This window comes from Drosophila ficusphila, unplaced genomic scaffold (genome assembly GCF_018152265.1).
Source record: "Drosophila ficusphila isolate 14025-0441.05 unplaced genomic scaffold, ASM1815226v1 contig_791, whole genome shotgun sequence".
NCBI classification, from domain to species: domain Eukaryota; kingdom Metazoa; phylum Arthropoda; class Insecta; order Diptera; family Drosophilidae; genus Drosophila; species Drosophila ficusphila.
The window spans coordinates 29,226,974-29,247,374 of NW_025064737.1; the positions used below are offsets into that span (position 1 = coordinate 29,226,974).

At 38.3% G+C, this 20,401-nt stretch overlaps 1 protein-coding gene across 1 annotated transcript; it reads left to right on the forward strand.

Moving 5' to 3' along the window:
• The first annotated feature begins 7,525 nt into the window (after positions 1 to 7,525).
• LOC108098662 lies at positions 7,526 to 8,305 on the forward strand. The gene has a single exon (XM_017201738.1). The coding sequence runs from the start codon at positions 7,526 to 7,528 to the stop codon at positions 8,303 to 8,305; it is 780 nt and encodes a 259-aa protein (XP_017057227.1).
• Positions 8,306 to 20,401: the final 12,096 nt, after the last annotated feature.

Consider the following 20,401-nt stretch of genomic DNA (forward strand, 5'->3'; position numbering starts at 1 on the left):
ACACCATTGTAACTTTACAACTCGCCACGCGCTCTCTCACACACACACGCAAACATGGGGGCACGCACACCTAAGCGAAGCGTGGCGTAGGACGCGATTTTGGCGTATGTCCTGATGCCGTAATTTTCGAAGTGAAACCAAAGGCGTTTAAGGCTGGTTTTTAACTTTTCGCGGTATCCTCAGTAGCCACTGAGTTTCAAACAACATGTAAGCCCTATTTCAACGTTAATTGCACCGCTCTTGCAATTTTTTAAATTTATTTTGATGCCACGGCGCGTGCAGTGTGCAAACCGTGTTGATTTGTTCGCACCTTAGCCATTCGTTACTGAGTCAACACATAGAAAGAGAGAAGAGAAAGTGTGTGTGGGTGAGAGACTCGCTGGTTTCGCTCTCAGCTGAATGGTGAGTTTTCTTTGCTAGAGAGTTTGCGCACTTTTTTTGGCGCTAGGAATTCAAAAAGCGGAACATTTTCTATCAAACATTATTCCAAAAGTAAATTTACCTATGTAAACAAATGAATTGATTAAAAATAAGGTAAGGACAATCAAAATTTGTTTGTACTAGCAAATCAAAGATAGGCGAAAACAACAATCTTACTAAACGGAATTTTTGCGCAAGTCCTAGTCACAACAGCCTGCTTTCTCCGTGCTCTCTTTCGCTCAGCTGTGTCCTGTCTGTTGCCTTTCGAATGGAAATCTGTTGCATGAGCGCAATTTGTTATCCTCTTTATCTCAGCTGAGTGTCGTCTAAGTGTCAGAAGAGCTTCTCGCTACATAAATTACTCCACCGCTTCTTGAGCAATACCATAACAGCAACGGCAAAAGCAGCAATAGCAACCAAAATTGAGCATGTAAAAAATATTAAAATTTCGTCGGGTCAAAACCCCTATAAAAAAGAAGAAGAACTAACAAATGGCAAGCACAAAGCTTGGCCCATACAAACAATAACAGCATAGCAAACAAATCAATCACACAAATGCCAGTTTTCGGCAACCCTTCGCAAATTTGAAAGTATTATCAGATTCCAAACTGCAGGTTTTGAACAGTTTTCTACAACCAAAGGCAAATTTGGATATATTTAACACGTAGTTGGATCAAAAAACTGATTAGCGATAAAAGAACACATCTGGCAGGCAGGAGAACCTTATTATAAGAAAAATGAAAAATAATATACAATCAAAACTCCTCTGCCTCTCAAAAAAGCATTTTTTGTAATGCCAATTAAATCTTTCAAAGGGGGATCTATAGGTTAAATTGGTTTTAAACTTCATCCAAACGAAAAGTAACCTATACAAAGGAAGAGGTAAAACAATTTCGGGGCCTCAAAGGGAAAGTTTTTAGTACACTAGAAAAGGAAAAAGCATCTATCGAATTAATTGGAAGCCCGTATTGAACTTTCGATGGCAAACGTATTTTCATTAAGCCAGGAATGAAGGACTATAATAAAGCAAATGAATTTAATCTTTTCTAGCTCCGCTTTGATCCAAATGAACTGAGCTTAACCACAACTGCCTGTCGTAATTCTAAAACTTTGTCAACCTTTTTACCCCTACCCAAAGTAAACTCAATTAACTTTTTGCCGCTGCAGCACAACAATAAACAATTTTTTTCACCTCTTGCCTGTTCCTGAGCGAAAATCGCAATTACGCAAGATAACACTCAAGTGCAGCACTCCCTCTTTCATTCATATATAAATTGCTTAGAAAATGTAAACTGTAAAGCAGAATGGTCGTTGTATTTGTCATGGCGGTCTGCGGCCCCAGCCTGAGTCACGGCCAGAGCTAGCCGACATTAACCAAGATTTGTTGCCGCTTATGGCGAGGCGTTTGTCAGGGCTTCTTGCTGCATCTTTTAATTAAAAAAGTTCAAGCCGGATGCAATAAGCGCGAGCAAATCTGCAGGAAGACTTCAAAATTATAGGGATTGCGTAAAATTTAAGCAAATGTTGACGGGAAATAATTGCCCTTAGTATAAATTAATGAAACGCTTCAACATACTGCCATTTTAAACCTGTCGCTTAAAACTTAGCTCGGTTTGGTTTTTTGCAGAATAAAAATGTATCTAATATAAACTTGTAATATACAAATAGGTCAACTAGATGATTTTAAAATCTTTTATTTTGTACACCACAAAATAGGAAGTATAGGAGCTATAAAACAAAAAACCAAGTTTGAAATTGTTTTTACAAACATTCAAGCAACAATGAAACAAACATGCAAAGAGGTGGTAGACGCACAAGAGACAAACACATTCAAATTGTGTCACTCAAAGAGTGCAGTTGACTCCGTGTTCTTTGTTCTAGTATGTAAAAAAGGGATAAATGCCATCAAGGATGAACATATAGGAGAATACTCTCCAAGCTTCACAGTGTTAAAATATGCAAAGCAAGGGAGCACGCATAAGATAGAAAACAGCATAAGAGATACATATACACACATACTAAGACTCGAGAGCCAGCACCTATGCATAAATAATGAAAAAACACACGGAAAAACACTTGCCCACGCTCACCCACTCCCTCACAGATCCAATTGCAATGTTTGCTGCTGAGGGCTTACTTGTTAAAAGCGTCAGTATAATAGCCAAGGTAATGGCAAAAGTGCAATTGCGAGTCCAAGTAAATAAAAACTATTCAAATATGCAAAATACAATGCAAAATGAAGAGCACGGAGCATAGCCGAAGGGCCCAGTTGATGTGTGTGTATCTCAAGTGCATAAATTCGCTTGTTAAATCCTGATTGATACTCCATCCCGGGATAGAAGTCTTCGGGCTCCGTTTCAGCAGTTACGGAGAAAAAAATATCCATTTATTGCTATCATATTTTACACAATGCGGAAGACGAGTGCTATAGTGCACAGGACTTGACTTCCTCTGGGCCATAACATCCTGGTATTTTAGTTTTGCACATTTCATCCGGAAAAAGACAACTGTTTAGTTACCATAATTTTGAGTATTAATTACTAGCATTTTTGTATACTTTCAGTTTTATTTGGCAAACAATAGTTTCAGACTCCAGTTCCGTTTCAAATATGTTGTTTTTTTTTTTTTTTAATTTTTAGTTTGGTCAAGAACTTCTAACCCTTTCAAAGAGCCAATTTAGAACCGTTGAAGTATTCGTTTTTTTCAAAACTGTCATAGCTAAACAAAATGTTAAGCGTGGAAAAAACTGTCAACCACATGACAGTCTAGTTGACACATGAGAAACAAAGGCTAGTCAGATGGAAATTGATTAATTTTTCTAGCGCTTTTGAAGGCTTCTACAAAGCGTCGAGGAAATTGAAAAAAACTGCAACTGGCATCCTAGTCAGGGTATTGGGGACTGCACGACTGTTTCAGTTTTCTTAGAACCTTAATAGCTCAAAAAGAAAACCCTAAAATCATCATGGACATCGATGGCGTAAATTTTTAGATAGTTCAAACGTGAAGAAACGCCAGAGAGGGCAGACATTGGCGAAATATAATGCCACCATTTCAAAGCGACATCGGCTGGATAGAAAACCAGGCACATAATCTACGCAGGCATCCTTGCGTAAGGAGTGTTTTTTCGGTCCCAGTAGTGGCAGTTGTGGGCACTTTGCTGATGCTCGTGAATTGAACGTATATAAACACATAACGGCTGAGGAAATGAAAAATTCTCCACCACCAACCACTTCATGTATACTTATGTTTAGGACCTGCAAGCAAGCAGTGCTATTATCTTTTAAGCCCCTATCACGTTAAAACAATTCATACCCTACCATTTTATTAAGTTTTTATTCAGAAATTATTCATGAATACTCACCACTTACTCGATATACAACTATACAATTGATTTTTTTTTGTGTTATTAAAATCTTTACTGATGTCTATCCAGTCTAGATGTTCGTGATGGTGTTTCTGCCAGTTTTTAAAAAATCTTCAACCAACGATGAGCATCACACCTTTTATCGATGTCGCTATTGTGGTTCATCTTCGTTTCGCTGGCAATTTCCTCATCGGCGGTATCCTGACGAGTAAGGCGCTCTGCAACCCGCTCAAAGGGGCGCTTTGTGCGTGGCCTGGTGGGCGCGTATTAGGACCCGCATTCAATAGTTGGCGATGAATTCGCTTTTATGTGTTATTGCATATTTGTGCCCTATAAGGCAGTCTCTGTGGTAGACCCCCTTAGCCCAAGAAAGTCCACGGTTATTATTGCCTGCTCAACCATATTGGGTTAATGGCAAATTGAAACGCGATTGAAAAGGGCCCGAAGATGCTGCTTACTTCACGTCGTAATTGAATTAAATTTAATGGCATATTTCAGATGCCTTTTGCGGTGGGCGTGGCATGCGGCACATGTAAAAGCATTTTTCTGCTCGCCTTTTGTCGCTGCTGTTAATTTGCTTCAAGTGCGTGCAGGTCGACGAAAGTGTCGTAAAGTGCGATCAAATTGAATTTCATTTTAGATTCGCATACTTCGCTTTGTGCAGCTTTTTATGAGGTGTGTAAGTGTAACGGATGTGTTGTGTTTAACACGACCAAAAAAAAATTTATTATATTAATTAAATTCGTTTACGCCATAGCTTTGGGGTACGGATTATTTTAGAACTTTCATATGTTGTATATGCAAATCGGGGTTAAGCATATATTATGATTTATCTCATTAATAATTATATTTAGCTATTAATTACAAAAACAAAAAGAAACTAAAAACGCAAGGGAACTTTCATGTGTTATTGCGTAATTGCGCACTGTTGATGTATCTTTTGGGTCCGAAAGTATTCGATGGCAAAGGGCTTGAAACCCAAACCCAAGCTCAAACTTGAAAGTTTCGTTCCGTTATTTTCTCAGCGCATAATTGGAATAATATTTGATTAAAACATTTTATTTCAATTACACAAATGGCAGAGCAGAAGAGAAGCAAACTAAGCACGCAGTGTACACTTGCCGGCGGCTCATTGTCCAACCGGTCCGACTGGAGAAACTGAGGCAGAAACTGAAGCCAAACCCAAGACCAAAAGCAGCTGCTCGATTCGCTGGAGCTGAAGTCGACGCTGTGCAACTGTTACCCAGAAGCTGTTTAAAAATTAATAAAGGAATAAAGTGAGGAAAAACAATGCCGGAAAAACGACAATTAGCTGGACAGTTGAATAAAATAAAGCATTTGGAATCAAGAAAAGCGTAAGACAACGGAATGTTTTCGGAAATGCAGGAACAGCTAGGCACAATTTCTTAGCTAATATATAACTAAATTTTTTGACCTTTATACCTTTTTTCAAGTATTTAATGAAAAATCCGTTTTAAAAGTATATACATACCTACATATATCAAAATATTGGTTTAAAATAACTCAAGCATTATGAAAAGGTATTCATGCAATTGATATTTGTGGTTGTGCCTTGGGAGTATCGGCTTTTTTTAAATGATTACATGCTGACACAACATCACAATATACCCCTGCACAATGATTTTGTCGAATACAAAACCTGAATTAAATGAGGCAGTTATTAAGACTTCCTTCTTTTCTTGCTCTTCTTGTTTTTGTTGCTTTAGCTAAACATGACCAAGTTATTGCCTCAATCATTTACCACAGTTTGAAAAGGAGCTGAGTAGATCTGGGCTATGATAAAAGTTTCAAGTACCCTCCAATGCCGATATAATTGTCTGTGTTAATTGAAAAAGTTGCTACTGCTGATGCAGCTGTTGCTGCTTAATTTGCATTAGTTTTCAAGTGGAACTGTGATTGAGTTTTCAAAGTGTCCTGTTTGGTAAGCACAAGCGGATGCACAAGAAGACAGCTGAATCACATTTGCCAAAATCTACTTCAAGCATATCTAATCCCTGCATTGCCCTTCAAGCCGAACTCGACCGAAAGGACAGAACCGCAGTCCTTTGTATTTGCCCATTGTTGTGTTGATTATTGGTTTTGCCGTATTAGTTGCCATTATGCATGTCTATAATATGCAATTAATTAATGTTCAATGCAAATTACAGACTGCAATCTGCCGGTCTGCAACATCAATCAGTTTGAATGAAACCCATCCCACAGTATCGGCTCGATTATCAAGAAAACATATTCCAAATGGAAAGTATTATGTCTTACGCAGCTGTTGGAAACTCTGCATAAATTGTAATTGAATTAGCAGATGCAATCGAATCGATTTCATGAAAATTCTCATTGATTTACAAATCCTTTTTCAGTGGGATGAGTTTAGAGAGAAACAAAATTAATCTATGCACATCAAACTTGAATACGAAAACGGCTCTAAGTGGATTTTCCTTCCTCAGGGGCGTAGATGGGTGTGAAACAAACAAATGACTTATTCCAAGAATACCAGAATACATAAACAAAAGTTTAACTAAAAACAGTTGTTAAATGGTTATGAACCTAGCAAAAAAAAAAAAAACTACAAATTGCAAGTTAAGCGGGAAAACTCGATAATTTAAGGGTGCCACATGCAGCACCAGCAAGTCGAAGGATCAACATGTTACATGTACAACAAATCAACATATCTTTCGGGCACAGAATAAATAACCAATTCTTGTTTTTACTATTAATGAATGCTTTTAATTTTAAATTGTTTAGTGCATCCGCGGCACATCATCCATTTTAAACGACTTATTGTTTATCTGCTTTTAAGTTCTGCATACAAACTGACCATTCTTTAGCTTCAAAAAATATGATACATACAAAATTCTAACAGAGCCGTCCGCTAGAATTGAACGCCTCTGGATATCTGCGAGAAGTTTAATGGAATTTTTAACAGTTTTGCAACAGTGATTTGCCAGCCGCAGAGAACCCAACACAGATCCACCACAACTGTGTCCCTTATCCGCTGTTTATTTTCAGGCATATGCGAAGTCTCCTGCTTGGCGTGCACAGAAATTAAGTTTTAAAACTTTGTTTGTGCGGCCGTCAGTTTTGTAATTGACATATGCAATTTCTTTGGCAGGTGGAAATAGGAACTTGTTGTCTGCCTGGAGCTTAAGTAATTTTATACCCCAACAAAAAAGATAGCATTTATAACGAAAATCTTTAAAATTATTACAACTATTGTTGGCCGAATACTCAAAGTGTCAGCGTACTCTATAGTATCTATGCAACTATGTATATTACAAACAGAAGTTAACTCGATTTCCCATTAAAAAAAAATGTTTATTGCTTTAACCATGTTACTTTGTATTTATGCAGGTCTTTGCTAAAATCCCTGACAACCTTTATAAGAAAACTCATCTAACCACAAAACACATTTTAACTCTCAAAAAAGCAACCAAAAAATTATCAATAAAAATGATATTATAAAAACATTCACGACTACCGATAATATCAGCTATCAATAAGACGGTATACGGTTTTCTGGGGTAACCCCCGAAAGTCGTGTGATGGCTGACTCAGTCTGGTTCTCCAGAAGTTTAAAATGCAAAGTGCGAAACCTCCACCTTAATCGATATCTAATTGATTAATTACATATATTTCACCAGCAGTAAAGATAAGGGTTTCCTATAAAAGGCGTATCTTTGTGTGGTAAATATCCATTCGGTAGTTAGCTGACTTCTAGATACGAATATGGTTCTCTCCCCCAAACTGCTCAATTTCGCCCTTCTGGCTCTGGCCACAGTTAGTGCGACTCCAGTGGTGCAGCAGGCGGGCAGCTCGGAATTCACTTCTTCGATGTCCCGCTTTCTTCAAGCTTTTAAAAGCATCATGCCCTGTGGCTACGGAGAAATACCTGTATTGGCTCCTGTCGCAATTCCCTTCTACGAATTCGAAGTTGCCACCGAAGACCTCTCCATAGCCGGCAACGTGACCAACATTCAAGTCCAGGGGCTTGACAGCTTTGAGGTTCTAAGTGCCAGCGACTACGGTAAAACTGGAGAGGCCTCTTACGATGTGCTTTTTCCCAAGATCCAATTGCTTGGCTTTGCGAAAGTTGATGGATTCATCAATATAGGCGGCTTTAAGTTGCCCATTCGACAGAATGACGTGATCAACGAAGCGTTTTCAGACCTTCGCTTCGTGGGAAGCTACAGCTTTGCCAATAGCCAAACCAACTCATCAGGCCTACGCATAGTGGACTTTCAGCAGTCCATCTATTTGGCGGGGGTGGAACTGGACAACTGGAACAAACTGTGGGACATCTCTACCAACAACTTCTGGAATCGCTGGATAAAGACTCTGATTCCACTGGCCCTCGAGGAGATTCAGCCCAACATTACTAACTTCCTTTACCAGAACTTCGTGATTCCAAAGGCTAACGATCTGTTAGCCAACGTGACAATGAATGAGTTAGTAAACTTCTTTCAATCCAAGGCTAAGCTTTGGGATAACGCCAACTGTCAAGCTTAGATGTCTTAACTCAAAGTAGCTAAACTACTGGGCGCAAATACGAACAGTAAACTTCAAGAAATTGGATTATTTTAAAAACAAAATATATAAATTATATTTTAAACATTTTTTATTCATTGTTTTCACAAATAATTGAGCACCCGCAAACCTAAATCACTTAAAGTGGATCTAATGGACCGAATGAAAAGTCTTAATGCACACAATTTCGGTTAACTCTTGAAATACAAAGTAAAAGTACATGTCCCATTTTTCTGAATTTTAATGAACTAAATTAGCATAAAATACGAATGACAGGAACTCCCCTGGTTCCTTCTACATTTCTTCTCCACCCAGTTTACCCACTTAATTTGTCAAAAATAATGACACGGTTTCAGCAGACACTTTTGGGATTTGGGCAAACAGCAAAACCGTCAACGCAAAAGGTCAGCCAGAACTAGTTAGTTGCTTTGAAGATTTGGTTGTTACTAGGCCATACTCACCCACAATATTCGAAAGATATGTATGGGGCATTTTTAATTCGAACTGAGTAGCCAAGGGGTATGGGAGCAAACGGGGAGATAACTTAAAAGTCATGATGGGTATTAAAACTCCAACCCCTTTGCATAAGCATTCTCTGTACATACGAACCCTAAGCTGAATATGTTGGCAGTCGGTTGGGTCGGCAAACCCTTATCAAAATATTTATATGACTTCACATATGCTAAACGCAGAAACTGTTTGAAAAGAGCACCGGAACCACCCAACCAACGCTCCTGTATGTAAAAAAAAATGTTTAATGGCCTGTAATCTGCTTAAAACTTGGACATGAGTTCAATTTGCCAAATGGCAGCCAAAACCGAACAGGGGAAGGCCGAGGGACAAGGATTTAAAGCTGCCATCATATGATTCGGTTACATTGTGGGCCGCCTCTGACTCTTTTTTTTAATTTATAATTCTGCACGGTAAAAGAGGCCTTTGCTGTTATATTATTTTACTTTTAATTAATGCCCACACACATCCATCTCAGTGGGTTTTAGCTCTTCAAGAACGGTCTTTTCCCAGATGCATATTTGAACCAAAAAAATCCACTGAATGTGAAATAGTAGCAAAAAGGTTTTACATCCTGACTTTGACCCAAAATTCAATTTGTGGACTTTGTGCTTTGTTGATGGGCGTGTGCCTGCTTTGACCCTTCCACTGCTCCACAGAATGGTTTCTTTCAGAAATTGAATTTTTTATATGCCGACAGGAAAGAAGGTTCAAATGGATTTAAAGACAAAATTAATTTCATCTATTTTGATGAAAGAAAATAATTGGGTCATCAAATTTTTTTTAGACAATTGTTGAAAATGTAATAAACAAAAGCGAATAAAAAAACCGAAAATATATTTATGTTTTAAGAAAGCAACGAAGCTTGGTGGTATTAGATTATTAGTTCTCCACCCAAACCTCTCGTAGAGATTCCACAAATGAAGCGAATATTTTGTTTCCCGGTTGCACCCTGATCTCACATCATTTTAGGTCTTATCTTCTATAAAGACATAATAAATTTATAACAATATAAAGTGAAGATGGAAAATGTATCATTTTTTATGCCAGGAAGATATAATTTTTCAAGATAAGTTTTCCTGGTGAACTTTTTAATACCAACGCGATTTTTGGCCCGCAAAAATGGTAATCAAGGAGTTTGTATAAAACGGCTCTTCCCTCAAAAAACTAACCACTTACCTCCAAACTATCGTTTAATTTCTGCGCCAATTCAAATAAGGAGGCCGGGCGCTCTCGCACACTTTTTAAACTTCAATAATCCAACCACCAATGTACCAAATATTAAACATAGAGCCATTCCTTCTTGTTAAAAAACATTCGAATCAAGCGACACACACATGGACTCATAACGCAATAAAATAATTTAATGGGAGTTATATACAAGAGGGTGTGGGAAACTTTTAGCAAAGAGAAAATCACTGTCTGAAGAATGCTGGTAGCAATATTATTAATCAAATTTCAACAAAGTTAGGAAAAGAAAAAAATTAAAAAGAAAATATTCATAAACAGAGCGCAAGCCAAATGTAAATTGAGAAAAATAAAAAAAAATACAAAAGGTGAAAAGTAAAGGAATTAGGAAAATATACAACAATGCAGAAATGGAGGAAGAACAGAGATGGAAAACCTTTGGAAAACTTTAAAGACACGCAAAAACGGGAAAAGGACAGGGCTCAGGAGTGCGGTGGCAAGAGAATGCCGAATGTCGCCAAATTAAATTAGAATCGTATAAAAGAATAATACATTCTGCCAAGGGGGTGGTAGCTACTTCCACTGAAGCCGTATTCAATATGACACTGAGAATAAAAAAATTTTCCAATAAAAATCTTTCCAGAGCATCAGTATTTTTTGTGCATTTGCGTATAAACATTGAAAAATAACAAATATTTAATAAAGATAAATATTTTAATTTGAAAAAATATTTCTTTAGTAATTCTTGACTGATGTTTTATAGCTCAAACTCTTTTTCCTCTGTTTTCCGCTGCTGTATTACAAGCAAGAAAGGCAAATGTTGACATGAGGCATTTGACTGCCCTGCAGGCTTCAAACGCAACGACCTGAAGAATCTGGCTTTGGTAAAAGGTGTAATAAGAAATTCCCGCCCTTGCAAGGCAAAAAGAACTGCAGGAAAACATAAAATAATAAACATAATTTACCTGCCTTTGTCGTCGCATTTTATTATTAACAGGAAAATGCGTTGAATTTCATTAAAAGTTATGTTTCACTCCGACATTGTTTGCCCTGCTGCACGCACAATCAAAGTTCTTAATGTCTGTTGAATGCCTTCAGGCGACAGCAACTGAAATTAGCAACGGAGCCTTGTCCAAGGAGAAAATTCTGTACCGTGTGGGGTGGAAGGAAAGCGGAGTTCGTAAGCCATTTAGCTGCACTGACATTTGCCGCAGGTGAGCCATGGGAACGGAACCAAATCAAACCGAACTAAGCCATGCCAAGAGGCAACCAAAGGCTAACAAAGCCAACTAAAGTAAATGCTAATCTTGTTGTCCCCTGACCCGCTGATATCCCCTTCTCTCGGCACACCTACCACCCATCTGAGCCGCAACACCTTTGGCTCCATTGAAAGCCTTTGACGCTTTGCATGGTAACATGTTTGACAAGTGACAGTACAGCGTACAGCAGTAAAGCGCAGCAGGAAACTACCGTGGACAGGAGAGTTGCCGCCGAACTAAGCGATCCGGTGTACAGAAAACAACAAAACATATTGCGCTTTTTTAACCATTTTTCAACCGAATTAATTGAGCCCTTTAAATCGGAGAATAATGCTTATAAACAAATAAGAAATATATTATATATTTTCGCTTTGAGTTTTTATTGAGACTAGTTTCTGCAAAGGAATTTACGACAAACATACACCTTTATTTTTTGTCGTCATCATTAATTTATTAACGTTGTTCAAAAGTTTTATTTTTGTAAGCCGAAGCTTACCACCCTTGAATTTTAAACTTAAATCTATGTATGTATAAATCGACTAGATTCATCATTAATCGTACAGTGTCAACCATAAAGTGTATAGTATAGTACATCCTAAATTCGGAATGGTAAAAAAATAAATACAGTCGACTCTCATTAATTCAAACCTGCGATAATTCGAACCTCTCTATAATTCAAAGTTATCACGAGGTCCCTACGAAATCTCTTTATATTTCGAACTAAATCAATACATTTTCATACACTTGGTAATTCGAACGAAAAAATCATTGATATTTAACAAAACCACTCGTCAATTCGAACTCATCAGCGTCTAACACTCGACAATTCAAAGTAGCAGAGAAAAAAATTTTGCAACAAGTTCAAACTTGCCTTTGTTTTTGTTTTGATTATGTAGTTTTTGACGCACACACTTCTTACGAATTGGTTTGTGTAGTTATTCAGTTACTGTTACTCTTTCGTTGGTATGCATATTAAAAGTTAGTGTTAGCTATGAGCCCTAGAAAGATGATGAAAAAGTATTTCATGCACTTTTTCTCTTAAAAAAGTTATTGAGCAGTGTGAGCAGCAGAATTGTGCTTTAAAGCAAGCCAGTATAACAAAGTTCTTTCGAAAATTTCGAACCATTTGATATTTCAAACACTCGATAATTCGAAATATTTCAAGAGTCCCTCGAGTTTCGAATTAACGAGAGTCGACTGTATAAACAATTATGCTGATCTAAAATGTATTTACACACTTAGAAGGTGTCTCCTTCACTGCGTTGCAAACTACTCCTAAAATGAGTTTACCTTTCACATTGGTGTTTCCTCTTTCCTTTTTTTTTACTTTACCATCCAAAACAAAAAAAAAACAATTTAAAGTTTGAAGACCTATAAATTTTCCATCCTCCCATGCGATCATCTGGATTATTTAAAGCGACTACAGCATTAAAATACAAAATATTTAGTAGTCGTTGGCGGGGGCAGTCGACCCTGGAGTGAAACACATTCAGGACTCAGCACCAGTGATACAGATGAACGGCGGGGCAAGATCCACTACGGAGAGAATCAAAAAACATTTTACTAGCGTATTTCAACTGTAACAAATGTCCTAGGGCCATTGACAGAAGACCGGTGTGGGAAGCGAAAAATGCAATGACCACTGCGAGGGGTTTATCGGGCCACCGAGGGGGAACTGAGCAAACGCAAAAGCTGACATCATCCACAAAATCTAAAGCCAACGACAATCGAAGGCACAGACCACGAGAGAGAACGGAGTGGAAGGATGGAGCGGGGAATAGGTAGCACGGAACCTGGCTGAAACTGCACTTTAAAAAAATACTGTATGTTTTAGACTGGCTTGTTTTTAGATTTTCCTCAAGATTCGAATTTGAATTTGCGGCGTCTAGAATAAGAGTGGTTTCAGGTCTGATGTTTTTTATAGTGGTCTTCACAGTAATACTTTGATGAGTTTAATAATCTTTTAAAATTATAGAAATTCCTCATACAGTGCACTGAAACGTAGCAAAGAGTTACATTCCCTTAATCATTTTGGGTCACGGCAGACAACAAGAGACAGGCTACTAATTTTTTATTTTTATATTAAGTGCGACTGTAAGATTCAACGTTAGTTTTACTTTTAAGTGCATAAAAGGAGATGGAAAAGGAAATAGATGGGGATGAGGATGTCCCTGGATGCTGGGTATTTTGGTGCACTCTTGCCCACATCGACACATTGGAAGAGCAACTCGACATGGACGAGTGCTACCTGTGTGCGTGTCTGTATATTTAGTATGGCTCTGGGTGCAATTACCAATAAACGTAACAGGTGATCAATTGTTATAAAACTCCCAGGGTGCTTTTGCTTTTCATTATTTTCATTTCCCAGTCACCGGCGGTGCCTCTCTGCATGTGTGTGGCACTGGGTGATTCAGGCTTTTGAGTCCTTGTCGAGGTTTTTGTCCTGTGTGCGAAGCCCTGCAATTTTAGTGTCGCCGCCAAAGCATGGAATTATGTACATGACGCGTACACTTGGCTCTGTTTTTTCTTTTTTTTTTCTTTTGCTTTTCCCGCTTCGGTCTTGTCCATCGGGCAGGCGATTAAGCGTGACCAATGGCTCTGCTACTTAGTTACCTAGAAGTTTATAGCTCTGCACTCCTCACGGAAACAGTAAGCACCAACATTTAATCACGGCCAAGCGGTAAACAAAGAAAGGGCCAACATAGAAAGCGAACTCAAGTCAATTCCCCGCTTGGATTTGTTCGTCAATGCTGACAACTGCATAAATTTCAAGCGGACAACAGAGTAGCACCGTGTGTAAGTCCTTTACACAGAAGTTATATATAATAATAGAAGTAGTAGAAGTATTATACATTAATAACAATAATAGCTACGGCAGATTGATTCCTAAGTGTGGACCTAGAGAATGGCTCTCATTAAAATATCTGACAATGCAAACACTCAATCAAAATTCAACAGAACCCTCACAAGTTAACATTTTTGAAAGATGCACATATGGCAGCTTGACAAGACGCTAATTAAATTAAATCCAATTCAAATCTGTAAGCAAGTAAAAATGCAATGGCACAGATCCCAACTAGAAAAATATTCTTTATTTCCTAACAACTGCACGATAATTACGCTTTAAATTCTAATAGGTTGCTTGGAGTGCAATTACTTCAAACAGCTTGCAACAAGTAACATGTATTTTCGGCAGTTGCTGGCAACTAGGCACACGTGCTACTGTCCGTAGGATTGCCAAGTCCCCAACTTATTAGCAGGACAAAGTAGCCGAAAAAAACGCATACGCAAAGTCAGGTGGAAGGGCAAAGTCAGGCCAAAAGCCAGCGGGCTCTGCTCCCAAAGTGAGTGCCAGCGCCTGTGTGTGGCTGCACTAATGTGTCATGTTAAATTAACACTTTAATTTATTCCGCGTTTGCCAAGCTGCAAAGTGCATATTTAATCAGTTTGTATTTGCGTTGCCTTCGCACCACGTTTTTTGGGCTGCCGACGAGGGGCTTGTGGAAAAGTGGAAGTGGTTTTGGGGGTTGGGTGTTGGGTGTTGGGTGGTGTCTGTCTGCCTAACCCTGTTTATTTGTATAAACAACTCATGCCTTAACAGCACTACGCCGTCGTTACTGAGGGCTTTTTGTAAGCCAGTTTAATTCATGCTTGTATTTTTAATTGCCGCGTTTAGCAAACAAAGGGAATTTTAAATATGCAAACATTTTCAAATAATAGAAAGTTATATGCCAGCATCCCCACAAGTGCAACGCTTATTGTTTATAGTTTTTTTTTGCCATTCCCTACATGGAGTATTTTCCGTAAAACTTTTGTTTTTTTGTAAGTTTGCAATAGATACAAAAATACATTATTTTATTGAATTAGTTTATTTGAAATCCTCTGTTTTGGTACAATCGCCTTTCCACTTTTTTGTTTGGTGCTACTTCGTTTCCCAAGCAAAACACCCACGATGAGGCGACATCCTTTTGGTTTTAATGGCACAGCTGCACAACTGAGAACCGTTCGGAAACGAAGAGTGAAAAATTCGAATTTTAGCTCGGTACTGTTCACTTTTCTTGCACCACACTCGCCGCAAATTAGCCTCGAAGCCCTTTTGGCTATTAGACTGGACCAAACCGTTTCCACTTCCAGTAAAGGATGGCGTGCGTCTGGAGTCGGGCCTACGCCACCAACTTTCAATTAAGTCACACACACATCCACAGGGAAGGGGCTGGCAATAGCAATCACCTGAGATGGCTGTAAAGTAATTTACGCCTTTGAATTAATTTTCCCGTCGAAAAGAGTTGCGCTGTAGAACTACCCAAAAAAAACAGAGTCCCACCGTTTTTCCACCTTCGCTTATCAATCAAAAAGTCGCCGAAAAACCTCCCCACAACCTTAATTAGAAAGTAGATCGTGACCATTAATTAAGTGCTTGAATACAACTTTTCCTTTCGCTCCTCTTTGGCGTTTTAAGGTTGTTAATCATAGCCGCTTGCAGCTGTGATTGTTTTTGGGTGAAGACAAGTATATTAAGTGTCTTGAGCAGTTGGGGAACTGAAGGCAAGGATTTCAAGCATCATTTCCACGCAATCAGCACGCCTCAACGCCTGTCAAACCAGAGCCCCGTCATAACTCAATTTGGTGTGCAATTTCATGCACCTGCGACTGCACGTAGTGCCACAACAACAATAATAACTACTCCAGCACCCACTTATCGCCATTATAACGTTTATTGCATAGACAAGTTTCCCTTGATAGCCACAGTTTTTAAACCACTAAGCTTTACAAAACAAAGCAAACAATTTTTCGGATGAGTGCGTTGACTCCCTGAAACTATTTGGACAAGATTTGTATCGCCTATCGCCTTTTCAGTCACTTCTGGAAGGCAAAAAAAGATAGAACACACGTTACAACAACAAAATACATAACTATCCCGAAGAAGTCACTTCCTAGCCATTTCAGGAAGATGGCTATGACCTTATCAACCTAGGGATTAAACATTTATTTAAAAAATTCGATTTTTAAGGGTACATATCAACATGTAAGAACACTGTAGCACAATTAATAGTGAAATGGTCAATAAAGATAATGCAGTAGAAGTCATAATGAGTTTATTTTGGTTCCAAGCCATCGCATCCCCTCATAAAAAGGATATTATTAATTCTCACGCACGATTTCGCTCGATTTGATTTTGATTTTTATATGTTCGCATACACTGCATTTGGAATTGAATTGGTTGGGTTATTTCTCTTATTTCCTGTGTGGCGGATAATTGAAATGGATGTATTCGATTGCTATCTCAATGGGTGCTTCACTGGAGCGTACATCTTTTGTGGGTTATGAATTTTTATGACCGAGCAACAAAATGTTTTAATGGAATATATGATACGTACCAGAAAAAATAAAAAATAATAGACAACGGTCTCCCACACTTACTAAAAACTTATTATAAATATCTATGTTATAGATATGTGATATTACTTGCACCAAAATTTATATTTAATGAGGTCCTCGTTAAATTTATAATGAAATTATTCCCACAGTTATGTAGAACTTGTGCTTGTACTAATATGTTGCTGTGCTAATAGGCTGCAAACTCAATATCTGTTCGGAATTCTGCACATGCATTTGGGATGTGATATCACTTTCCCGCATATACATAGTTGGCGATGCGTTGGCAATAGTGCAGATATTCTGTCGGTTAAGTCTATTACTTATTTAAGTACGTTATTTCTGTAGAAAGTAACAAAACAACAATTGTAATTTTAAACATTTTAATTTTAATGATTTTTGGTATATAGAGTTTTCTAACGACTCTTGAATAACTAATTAAATTTCATCAAATTCGGATAGCTACCATATGAACAATAATCGAAAATATATAATTTCAAACAGAAGTTTGCAACGCAGTAAAGAAGACACCTCAGTTTTCAGTTCTCAGCTATCTTGCAAAACTTTATCAAAAGTTGTGTTTTTATTGGGCGCAGTATATATGACGGAACGGGCCTAATCGGGCAACTATATCGGACAGGTCCCAAACGAAAGAAACGAAAGAAAAAAAAAAAAAATTTTCTCTCCGTTGTTTTTGATCATATCAACTTGATTTCATTCAGATGGTGTTTTTTATATACTGTCGAATTCCGAAAAAAATTGCATTAAAACCAGAAGACTATATTATATAAAGCTATCATATGAAAATCGTCAAAAATAGAACAATTTAATAGAAAAATCGACAAAGCGTCGATGTTGTTTAGTCCACATGTATTTTGTTCGACATATTTGATGGCTGCAGGGGTATATAAACTTTAGGTAGCCAAAGCTTGCTTCCTTTCTTGTTAAATTTAAAACAAATCAATTCGTTAATAATTCCCTAGCAGTTGCACCTAGAAGAACTAAAGACCACGCCATAAGGTCTAATGTACAGTATTACCCCGCTGTTTGCCACAATGAAGGTGCCATATTACAAAAAAATAATTTTTAATTGCAGCAGCAGAAGTGGCACGTACGATAATTAACATAATTGGGGCAATTAAGACTCGTACGCATTTACTGGCAATATATTGGCTCCGGCTCACTTACACAAATGGTGTTAAAAATAATGCATTTAACTCTTTGCCACCGTGTGTAGCTCAAAAAATGAGCATGTGAAAAATGGCATTGCTTAAATGCTAACGGCACTGCCGGACCATGGCCATTGGCCATTGGCAATGAGGACAATTGTGGCCACTCCAATGGCGCGCAATTGCACTTGGACATGTGCCAGGACCTAACAAAATGGCTAGCATTAAAATTTAGAAAATCCCTGCCTCTCATCCACCTCATGTAAATGGCCAGCACACGGAGCACTAGCCAACTGGCCACAGTGTAACAGGTTAAACACTGCGACACGTTAATTGCGCCGCTTAATTGCACTACAGTTGCAACTGTGTGGCAATTTTTATGCAATAACAATAAGGCTGCATGACAATCAAGGCACAGTTTTTGTCCTCCTACGTTATTTGAAAAATTACTCCACACAGTGAGAACAGCAAAGAGCCATTTGCACTGGCTGCCACAAAATGCGGCCAAATGAACAGCACACAGTCACGGGATTGGTCTATTAGTTTGCAGGGCTTATGCCTTCTGTTAACTTCATTTTCCGATGCACTAAAAAATTACATTTTGGTAACTACAGTATTTGCCGAGCTTTTAAAAAAAATAACTTAATAAGAAAGTATTAAATGGCTTAAAAAAGACTCCTTTAAACCAATTATCAACGGCTTTACATATCTCTTTCAAGGCCATATTTGCAGTAAGACCTTACAGATTTTTTCCGTCAGTGCACCATTCGGGCATATTCACAATAGCTACTCTAATTGCCATACATTTTCGGTTTTCAATGGTTTAGGCAAGGGACAAAAACCCACCAAATAGCGGGTCAACCCTCTGCCTCAGATAACGGCCGTAACGTGCTTTGTTTGCGGCCTTTGGCCAGCAGGATCAGAGCAGCAGAGATGTGGGAAACTGCCACGGCATGCCCAATGCCCACTTCTGGACATTGTTCCTGAGAGGTCTTCCGGCGTGTGAGTTGTGGGCAATTGTGCATGCAAAAAACGAACATTTAAGTTAATTTTTGGCTACGCAAATTGCGCAACGTTGTCAAGTGATCAATTTCGAGACTATTTCTGTGGTTGGACCCAGAAGTTCGGAGTCGACTCTGGGCCTTATATTAATATTTGTGGCCTTGTGGTTTGGCGAATAAAGTTGCCCTATAAAACCAATACCGAAAAGTGATCGGAATAAGCTTAGTATAGTTTGGATTTAAAAATTAGGTCAGGAAAGTCAAACAAACATATACATATAGTTGTTGTGATGCATAGCACGGTTAAATTTAAAATCATAAAATATATGTTTGGAAGGCACATGGTTAGTACCTTGATCCCGACCGTTCCAACTTACACCACTATATACTAATTTAGTATAACTTTAATTACTTTATTCAAAACTTGTTAGGCCCTCAATCCTGTCTTTTCTTTTTAAAATTTGATTTCCTCAATCAAAGCTCATTCAATGTTATTAGGGGGAAAACTAATACCTGAATCAACTCAAAGCTTGGCATTTTTGTGCGAAACACCACCTCTGCAGCTCTCTTTCCTCACCACATTTGAAAGCCAGTCATTTGAAAGCAGCGCAGGGTGCCTGGAATTTTGTCTAATTTAAATTAATATTATGCCAAGCTGCAGCAGTGGTTGCCTCAGGCATTTTGGCTTTGTCCTCTGGGCTTAGTGCAGGCCACCCTTTGGTCATTGTTCCCGGCCATGCAAATTGAAATTGAAACTGCAACCGGATGTAATTGGGCTTGCATATGTACGTTCTGTTCGGTTCGGTTCGCTTAGGACGCTCTGTCTGTTGATAATATCATTGATGGCTTTTGCCACAATTTGTAACCACAATAAGTTGTTGCTAGTCACAGTTGGAGCGGCATGAGCACCATGTGTGTGTCTGTGTGTCGTGCATGGAAAGTGGAAATTGAAAATTTTAAGCTGCTTTCTTCTGCTGAATAGCTTGTTGATTATTACCAAAGCTGGCAAATGGATTTGCACATACTTCTATCATAAAAATTAATGAACAAATACGCCTAGCTGGCATTATTGCTCGGTGCGAAACCTGCCCCAAGTAAAGTTACAGTAAAAAAAAACAGAAAAAGCTCCAGGGATAAAAAAAACACACATTTTTTTCGCAAAGTCGTTATAAAAACCTAAAAAAAGAACTTAAGTTAACTAGCAGTAAAAACCGATTCAAGACGACAGACAAGGGAAAAATACGGATCTAGTCCAGTAAGTTAAATTACAAAAAGAAAAAGTAACTTTTAACTGATTACAGTTTCTTAAGTTTGGTAAGGAATGTCAGCTGTGCCCGCCAGCTCAGAACTGCACTTAACCGAGAATAAGGTACAAAAATACTGAAGCCCGCAGTCATGCAAGTGGCACGATAATTCAACAAGTGAAAACTCAACGGAATTACCATTTCCTAAGTATTTTAACGACTTTGTTCAATTGTTTGTTTCTTTCCTTTAAGAAGTTTATTTTTGCATTTATATAGACGTAGAAAAATAGGAGAACGCAATGCGCGGCACAAGCTTACCCAGGTGCAGATT